The sequence below is a fragment of the Hemiscyllium ocellatum genome, chromosome 12 (assembly GCF_020745735.1).
Source record: "Hemiscyllium ocellatum isolate sHemOce1 chromosome 12, sHemOce1.pat.X.cur, whole genome shotgun sequence".
Taxonomy (NCBI): domain Eukaryota; kingdom Metazoa; phylum Chordata; class Chondrichthyes; order Orectolobiformes; family Hemiscylliidae; genus Hemiscyllium; species Hemiscyllium ocellatum.
In genome coordinates this window covers 27,358,407-27,368,454 of record NC_083412.1, presented here as the reverse complement: position 1 = coordinate 27,368,454, position 10,048 = coordinate 27,358,407, and the positions used below count along the sequence as shown (strand labels likewise).

General features: G+C 46.2%; 1 protein-coding gene across 1 annotated transcript in view; it reads left to right on the top strand.

The window, feature by feature from the left end:
* Nucleotides 1-738: 738 nt before the first annotated feature.
* Nucleotides 739-10,048, top strand: part of nhsb (Nance-Horan syndrome b (congenital cataracts and dental anomalies)) — a 397,274-nt gene continuing 387,964 nt past the window's right edge. The window contains exon 1 of the mRNA XM_060832952.1: nt 739-1,012. Coding sequence (XP_060688935.1) covers nt 739-1,012 — 274 coding nt within the window. The remainder of the gene's footprint in view (nt 1,013-10,048) is intronic.

The window sequence follows — 10,048 nt, the reverse complement described above, 5'->3', positions numbered from 1 at the left end:
TTTATTTGGAAGCACTAGCTTTCGGAGCACTGCTCTTCATCACCTTGATGATCACCTGATGAAGGGGCAGCGCTCCGAAAGCTAGTGCTTCCAAATAAACTTGTCGGACTATAGCCAGGTATGGTGTGATTTTTAACTTTGTCCACCCCAGTCCAACACCGGCGCCTCCACATCTGGATGAAGATAGTAGCATCCTCACGCTCTTCGCCAGCCAACGCATGGTCTCCGAGCGGTGCAGCCGCTGTTGGACTGTCGGAAGGGGCACAGTGTATTTGCGTACAGCAAGCTCCCACAGTGATGCATTGCACACCCATTGGACCCCCTCTTGTGTGTGTGTGTTGCACTAACCTCCCAGGACAGGCCGGGGGGGGGGGGGGGGGGGAGGAAAGGAGCAAGGGGAAAATAAAAGCCGGCTCCCGATCCGGGCGATCCAGCTCCAGGTGTTCGGCGCAACATTTAAAACCTCTCCTTTCGCAAAAGGGGGGAAAGAGAGAGAGAGAAAACACAGAGGCACCAAAAGGCAACTGATGATCGCCAAGGCGGACAGAGGGTGGGCTGCTCTCGGAGAAGGGTCGCCGCCGACTGGGGACGGGCCGGGGGCACGATGCTCAGGAGCTCTCCGGCGTGAGAGGGGCTGCGGGCCAGGGGGACGCTGCGGGAACACAGCCGGCAAACTTTCTGCCCGTGCTCCGGCTCAGCCCGGCGCAACTCTGACGCTGCGGGCGCGGCGCGGCCAGGATGCCTTTCCCGAAGCGCATCTGCGAGCCGCTCGGGCTCTGCCGGCCGCCCTCCGGGGACAGCCGGCTCTTCGAAGAGCTGCCCGGCGTCTGTAACCACACGCTGGGCCGGAGCCTCCGGCAGCTCTCGGAGCTGGCCAGGCACGCCGCGGGGCTCTTCCAGGAGATCGAGGACGAGGTGCTCGCCGCCCACCGCCGCCTCTGCACCGTCCAGAGGAAGATCAGCGAGATCGGCGCCGCCGTGAAAACCCTGGAGCCCAGGCAGCAAACAGTGCGTAAGTGCAGCATTCTGTTGCAAATTCACCCCCCTACCCCTCCTCACCTCCTGCTCAGGGACAACTGAGTGCAGTGCATGTGTGTGTGTGTGAGAGACAGCAAGATAGACAGGCCCCGCTGGGTCAATGATGTACCCCAGTCTGCAGTGTCTTGGGAGTTGTGACCTGAAAATTGACTGCCTTGTCATCCCTTATCATTAAAGATTAGGCTCTCGTTTGCCCTTTTTTTTGCCTGTTGTTTACTCAGGTCCGCTGTAGTAGTTTTCAGCTTATCTTCAGTTGCCGTGTCCGGGTGCTGTGTGTTCGCTTTCGCAGCTGGTTGTTCTCTTTCGATGGGTGTTGATTTGGGGACCATCGTGGGTTTTTTGGGGGGGGTTGGTGGTGGGGGTCACTCTGTGGCGAACCCTGTGCTTGCGATTTGATGATGTTCCAAAGAGAAGGGGGAAAAAAAACCCTCTTTTTAATTTTTGGATGTTCCCCTTTCTCCAACCCTGAACGCGCACACGGGGGTAGTGGTTTAAATCTCTTTCCCACTCACTGGAGTTGATCCCTGTACACCTCGTATCGAAGATTTTAGACCGGAGTTTACTGAAATGTTCAGTGCAGCCAGGATTTCATGTGTGTTCACAGATTCTCCCACCCTCCCGGTTGCAGGAGCTACACTTCCCTGTATTCGGAATTCGCGCTCCTTCCTCAGCTCCCGCTATCTCTCGGTTTCCCCCAGCCTGTAACTTCTGCCTCTTCTCCGCTCTCAGTCTCCCTCACCTTCCGGGGAGGGAGCCTGTGGACCGGAGCCCGGGCTGGGAAGCCGAAGTGTTTCCCGGGCTGGGGAGAAGGTTTGAGGAAAGGACCGTTTCTCAGAGTGGGTTCGAAAAGCGCTGGAACCGACAGGCCAGCGTTAACCAGCAACCGCTGAGATCCCACTTGGAAAACACGGGGAGAGAGAGAGAGAGCAAACATGCACCGGCAGCACACTGCTAGGTGGAATCTTGTTTCCAAAATGAAAACACATTTCCCAATCAAACTGTTTCATTAAGACTGCGTGTTCGTGGTTATAATCAAGAAAAACAAAGACCACTTAGGGCTGTGATGCTTTATCTGCAGCTTGTTCAGTATCGTTCGTGCCTCCTCTAAAACGCTGCTGTTTTAATTTGATAGAAGGCTGAGCAATGAGAGGGTGGACTTGCAGAGATATCATTGTATCCCCCCTGCTCACTCCAGTCTCACAGTTCCCCACTGCTCGCTGTGTGCCTATTCTTAACTTCCTCCAGGCTATGTATCTCTCACTCACTCACTCACAGTGAAACCTGACATCCAACTTGTGGAATGGATGGGTACAGCGGCTCGATGCAGAGGCGCTGTGTCAAACCCCACCGCTTTGCCTCGGCTCTGTCTAATGGCGGAATCGGGCAGAGAGAGAGAGAGAGAGGAGATAACCTGGAGTTTCCAAGTGTGTGAATGCTCTCGGCAGGTTGCGCTGGCTGAACGAGTTAGCAGGTCGCGGAGTAAGGTTCACTAAGAAGTGAAGCCTATAGCGCCGCATCCGAGCAGATAGCCAGCCCCCAGCATCTGGAGGCAGCCTAACCCCGGGCACCCAGAGGAATCCCAACGGGGTTTTAACTCTCGGCACTCTGAGAGTTACCACCGAGCAGTCACCGGAGCCCGTCTCGGGGTTGACTGGAACCAATCAGGGGTTAAAGGGACCACATCTGAATTTCCTTATATTGCCTGCCGCCAGTAATTCCAGCCTCTTTCAACCCGACATGAACTTTCCAAGGTACCTCCCACACTGTAGGGGAATATCAGGACTGGCCTCCGATTGCTTGAGCCCACATGGAGTGATTTCAGCAAATCAATCCCGAGCCCAATTACCCGCCCGCCCGCCCAGACTGGGCTTCAGTGAGGTATTTGACATGCCGGGCCGACACAATCATTCAGTCAGCTCCGGGGGTGGGTGATGCCTGCGCTCATTTCCAAATGGTTTCCAATCCATCTGTTCAGAGATACTAGTGCACACCCCTGCAACCGCTGGGAGCTGAATCCAAGCCTTCTAGCTCAGAGATAGGGACAGTACCATTGTACCACACCTGAGTGTCGGGTCGTTTTCCACCACCGTGCATTTGAGAAATTAGTTTTCCACTAAACACCCAGGATACTGAAGTCCTTCAATAAGCACAGCATCTCTATCCATTGGCTAAGATCAGCCATTTTATGGATTTGATGAAGGCAGACATAAAGGATGAAATTCATTGTTGTTTCCATTATACCAGCTCAGCCTTTGGCCCAATCTGACAGTAAGGCCATGGTTTACTAAGCAGCAGTGATCTCCTCATTGCTGCATCGACGTTCAGACAATCGACAGCATGTACCTTAATACACTGGTGGTATGTCCCAAGCTGTGCCTTTGCAAAACCTCCAAAACTAGTGGCAAGAGAGACCATGTAACTGCTGAATTCCCTTTCCAGGCCAAGCTGCTGAGCATAACCCAGCTCCACTTGGTAAGACAACTTTTTCACATACCTGAGTGCAGACTGCCAAAGCAACTCAGAATTCTGTTGTGGCAGGAGACTCTCAGGAGGACAACAGAAATAGTGCAGGTGCATCCATAAAGCACTGGGGAAAATAGTAAAAGTCTCCATTAGGAACATGCAGAGCACTGTCAGTGTCCTAGAGAGCACACCTGACCCTCCATCGACATGTGGCACAGTCTGCAGACTGGACGTCATTGGACTTAGCAGCCAGCTCAGAACCAGTCAAACCAAATGCAAGTAAGTCATTCTGGGACTAGATGAGTGTCTCAGAAAGAATAAGACTTTTCAAGGCAACCAATGCCTAGTGCCAGTATTTCAAAACAGACAAACTTGTGAATTCTGGAGTAAGCTGGAGGCTGGTGTTGGCAACATATTGGCAAAGCCCTGGATGTTGCATCATAGGGTGGCACGGTGGCTCAGTGGTTAGCACTGCTGCCTCACAGCACCAGGGTCCAAGGTTCGATTCTAATCTTGGGCAACTGTCTTTGAGGAGTTTGCACATTCTCCCTGTGTCTGCACGGTTTCCTCTGAGTGCTCTAGTTTCCTCCCACAGTCCAAAGATGTGCAGGCCAGGTGATCTGGCAATGCTAAATTGTTAGGTGCATGAGTCAGAGGGAAATGGATCTGGGTGGGTTACTCTCCGGAGGGTCGGTGTGGACTGGTTTGGCTGAAGGGCCTGTTCCCACACTGTAGGGAATCTAATCTAATCTCAGATCCCATTGAAATGAGTGGAAGGCTGATGGTGCACATCAGTGAATCGGTGGAGCTTTGCAAAGGCTGGGAGTTTGGTTTAATAACCAGCAGTAGTTGTGCTGAGCAGACTAAACCTTCTGGAGCATCCTGAAATATGTCTAAGCAAGCACAGAAACATGCTTCTGTTTATTAAATACCATTTTTTCAGATGGTCCCTGAATTTAAAACTGACAGCTGCAGTTTTTCCTTGCACGCATCTTGAATTCATTAATCACTTCAACTCTTTTCAGTTCATCTCAGTCCTTGCTCTATACAAACCAGGTGTAGTGTGGTAACGGTCCTGCAATACGGTGCCAGAAAATGACATCACACCCCCAACCCTGCCGAGCTATTGCGTAGTAACAGTGGACCCAGTGAAGTAATGAAATTACTTCTGTCACTTATTGTGCAACTACCTTGAATGAATAAGAATATATAATTCTGCATTTTATCTCTTCAGCGCTAAGTGAGTGATTTACCAAGGTTACCTTAGGGATTAGGGTAAGTTACTCCTTTTACATTAAAAATAGGTTCAAGAAAGAGTGCAGTAATTTTTGTAGTGAAGCTACTTTCTGAAACACATTAAATCACACAATCCAGAAGGTCTTGAGAACAAACCCATGTCTGTGTTGAATTATCTAATATCAGTGTGGATACTGGTAGGGCACCACAATTCACTCAATACCCTGTATTAGGAAGGGAATAATGTCTCGATTATTCCTGGGGAGCCATCCAACAAGCAAATGGAGAAGTATGGATCTTGGTCACAGAAAGTAAATTGGATACCTTCCATCCTTCCTCAGATATAGACTAATCTGTAGATTTTCATTGCCTTAGGTCACACACACAAGTCATAACCTTCTGAGAGAGTGGCCTATAGATGTTGGATTGCAGACAGAAAGCCAGGGAGCAAAATGATCAGATAGGAACCCACAAAGAAGGGAGATCCTGTCTCATGTTGCTTTGAGTTAAGTGAACTGAATGAGTTGAAACATGCTGGTGGCTTGGTGGTCACACGCTTCTAGCATGTTCCAAAAACATTCTTTATTGCTACCTGGGTGATATAATCACTGAAATACTAGGTCTAAGATTGAAGGTTGTCTTTTTCCCCAGTTACCTGAGGCTCAGTCTGAAAACATTCCGTGACCACATCTCAGACATACGGAATGTGCAGATGCAAGCAACTGAAGGAATGAAGCGCATGCTTTATATCTGGAAATTGCTGCTGAATTCTTCATGATCAGGATCTAGAATTCATAATGACTTGAACAGCTGGAGTGAGGTAGAATAGCACAGACTTGAGTTGAAGTGGTTTTGAATCTTTTTAATGACCATTCATAGCCTTATAAAATAGGCACTGTCTAAAGGATAAGGTCAACAGTTCTACAGGTGGGCAACATCAACCATTTGCACAAATCAGTAGTCTTCGCTTCCCATAAGTAGCGTGAGAGATCTAAGTGAAATCAAAAGATTGATTTCCAAGTTACAGTTTGCAGTTAATAACTGGTCATAAATAATTTAGTTGTGGTATATGTTAACTGGGCTGGGAAATACTGGCAGGCAACTAAATCTTTCACTGGGAAGTTAACATCTGGAGATTTATGCTTTGTAATTATAGCATCAGTTATTTTCAATGGCTGTGTTTGCCTGCAAGGGGCAGTCAAAAGTCGACTGTTCAGAAATTATTAGCTAAATTAGAATGCCATTGCTTTCATTGGAAATCAGGATGTGGATGTTTCATGGGAAGAGTAAATAACTTTTGATGGCTTTTTTTAATGAAGAGTTGAGATTCTGAGTATTGTAAAGACCAAGCATTAAAAAAATAGGAGGAAGGAAAGCTTTCTTAATGATGTTTTATGAATGGATTTAAGAATGTGATCTTTGAATGGTGTTACAATGAAAAGGCTGGTATGAAGCTGTGCCTGTGTGTTATCTCTGTGTATAATCATGAATTCCCTTTTAATATAGTACCATCTGAACTCCATGTACTGCTTTAACAGTTATGAGTGGTACCATTACAATTTTACCTTCTGTTAATGAGTGCCACACCCTCCCCATTCCTCTTACATATACGGGTGACCAGTGTTTGGTTAGTCTGAGGTTAGGGTCTCTAGAAAATGTTGAATTTTACCTTGGTATCATTTGTTGATTAGTACAGTTAGATTAGCTTTGGAGCATTGGTCTACTTCACCATGAATGGATTTTTGTAAAAATTTAAAGATAATGCAGTGAAAATAAATGACACCAGCATAATTTGCCATCAAGAGGCCATCATCTTATCCAGAACACAGCGACACTTTGTTTAACCTCCTTCCCAAATGTTCATGGAGGCACTTGTCATCCTGTCACACTTTTCAATGCCCCAGCAACAATTTCCTTTGCTGCACTTCTATGGGTGGGAGCTGCACATCTGACAGCAACTACTTTGAGACCAGGATTTCCCAGCCTTGTATGATCACAAGGTCTGTGCTTCATTCAGTTGTAAAGTTAAAACCTGGAGATTTGATTGTGGTTGAGCACAGAAGAGTAATTATGTGTAGAACCTGCAGTCCAGACTAAGTTATTCATAGTAGTTTAAATTGGTAATGGAACAGCTAGTCTGATGTAAGAGGGGTTGTGTGAAGTGTATGCGTCTGCCTGTGTGGGTACACTGCAAAATCTCATAGTAGAGCAAAGTAACAATACTAAATTAGATACAATACATTAATTAAGTAATCATTTGCCTCCATTACTGACTGACTGAAATCAATTTTTTTATATCTGTTAAAATGTGGTCTCTCTAACGGGGTTTGGTGGGAATGCAGGTTCGAGATTTCCCCACAGAATATGGTAAGACTATTTTAAAATTAAATATATTTTTAAAGCACCACTTTATCCATGATAGTGTTGGCAGCCTGGGGCCTGCAGCTAACAACAGGTAGTGAGAATATTTTGGGGCCTGACCCCACCAAAGAGTACAGAATATACTCTGCATGTTCTACCCCTGTGGGGGTGTTGGATACAACAATTTGACTGTGGACTGTGGGATAGCCTGCATGAGCATAAACCATGGTGACTTTTTTCCTTCCCTCCTCCATGATGCTAATACCAAATGTGGCATCAATACAAGATTGAAGCTGAGGCCTTCCTTTTCTGTACGGTTTAGAAACTGATACTTTTACCCTGAACTATCAAGATGCCTTGGAGCGAGAGTTGTATTCATGCTAGCCTATTAGTTGGTTTTGTAGGAAATGCTAGTTAAGTGGTTTAAAGATGTCAAGTTGATTCCAGTGTCCTCTGGAATCAGCCTCCAAATCACACTATTCATTTTGCAGATGCGTTCGAAATAACATTTGGTTTGAAACAGATTCTGAGTTCCACACACTGGCCAAATGATACCTTTTGTGTTTGGAACAGAGATCAGCCAAGCCAACAGTCTGTCTTTCTAGCTACTTCTTATTTTAAAAGATTTAATTATAAAATATCAGCACCACCATCAAACTACAGGTATCTGACTTGTACAGCTAAGCCCATAGCAATATCACAAAAAATACAAATATGGCCATAAAGCTGCCTTAACAGGGGGCCTTGCCATAGTAACATGGGAGATACATGGGTTCTTCTGTGGTTTATGGATGAATATTAACAAAGGAACTTAATTGAAGTCACATCCAAGAAGGGCTTCAGGGTACAGACACATTGGAGATACTAGAGTAAGAGTTCATCTTGTTTAAGTGTGTAACATGACCCTTGACCTTTAGTCAAAAAAAATCCAAACTCTTTCTCCTTATCCACCTGCCTGCCTCTGAAGTCACACTAGGTAAAAGCAATGACTGCAGATGCTGGAAACCAGATTCTGGATTTGTGGTGCTGGAAGAGCACAACAGTTCAGGCAGTATCCAACGAGCAGCGAAATCGACGTTTCGGGCAAAAGCCCTTCATCAGGAATAAAGGCAGTGAGCTGGAAGCATGGAGAGATAAGCTTGAGGAGGGTGGGGTGGAGAGAGAGTAGCATAGAGTACAAAGGGTGAGTGGGGGAGGAGAGGAAGGTGATGGGTCAGGGAGGAGAGGGTGGAGTGGATAGGTGGAAAAGGAGATAGGCAGGTTGGACAAGTCATGGGGACAGTGCTGAGCTGGAAGTTTTGAAACTAGGATGAGGTGGGGGAAGGGGAAATGAGGAAGCTGTTGAAGTCCACATTGATGCCCTGGGGTTGAAGTGTTCCGAGGCGGAAGATGAGGCGTTCTTCCTCCAGGCGTCTGGTGGTGAGGGAGCGGCGGTGAAGGAGGCCCAGGACCTCCATGTCCTCGGCAGAGTGGGAGGGGGAGTTGAAATGTTGGTCCTTCCAGTACATTTGAAGTTGGCTGTTCAGCAAGTGGTTGTAGGTACTTCTTGGCTCCTTTTGCATTTGTTTTGGTGGTAAGCTTGATAGGACCAGTCTCTGATGGGGCAACTCTTTAATAAGCTGAAGGGGGTCACCATAAATAAATATATAGCAAGACAGAATTGATTTCAGTTCCTCAAAAATATTGTTCTGGTATAAGTTAACCCTCCCTTTCTGACTTTTGCATGAATGCAGATGGTATTTCATGATTTGGAGATAATGGAAGTCAAGGCAAGCGGACTGAAATGAGACCTACAGTACTGACTAGATCTTTTGTGCCAATATTAACTGTGACTGTAGAATTTGTATAAAAACACCACAGATTAGGTGGCATTGTAATATAAAGTGTTTCTTTAATTTATTTTGGATACCTTGTTGCAGAAGAGCATTTCTCGTAATTACCTCTTACAATTGCTGTAAGCGGCTTCACTTCCTGTTACTTCTAATACAAAGGAAAATCTCACTGCATGAGTTAGCTGGGTAATTTAATAATGACCACATGAGGTGTGGCCATAACACTAAGGAGCTGTGTTCCATTTAGATCAACTGTGTCAAAGAAATATGATCTGTAATGGTCTGTGGCATAAAAATAGCTTAAGTGACAGTGAGGTCTGTTGTGTGTGAACCTTTTGATTGAGTTGGATGTCGATCTCTGAAACGCAGCAGAGTCTGTTTTGAGTGAATGTGCCCCATTATGTACATGTTGCAGACATCTAAGAGCGCATTGATCTGACATTCCAATTGACTAGTGAGTTTATCCTGTGAAAAGATAACCCCTATAAACCAGGGAGATGTCCGACTTAATCCCTGGTCTGAGTTTAATTGTGGTGATGGTAAGGGCTTTAAATTTGGCCTCCTTGCCTTGGGAAAGGCAAAACTGAGCAGCTTCCCATTCCTGGTCAACCATCATAAAATACTGCCAGCGAAGGAATATCAGCGTGGAAGTCATTTGATTCACCTTTCATGCCCATATGGTGGGAATAGTCTAGTAGCAACTGATGTGGAAGTTTGTACATGAATAATGTCTACTCGGATGTGGTAGCTATAGATAGTCAGATTTCCTCCCCTCTTGCTATTCATAGGGTTGCAATGATCAGTTATCACATTCCAATCTCCAGGATTCAAACCACAAACTGTTTCTTTGATTTTAGTGACTCAGTTGCAATCAGAGAATGTGTTGATAGTTCTTTGAAGCCACGTACATTACGTCAAGCCATGCAAACCTCTTGACTAAGTAGATCTCCTAAAGTTCCATTCCAGGAGCACTTAAAATCTTAAAGTGGCCTTAGCAAGATGACTACCTGAGTTCTAATGCATTGTAGGGACTGCGGGATGTGGATACTGGCTGGCACTCAAAGGAAAGGTGATTAGTACATGCTTTAATAACTAGCTCCTGCATTTTGTTCTTTTCA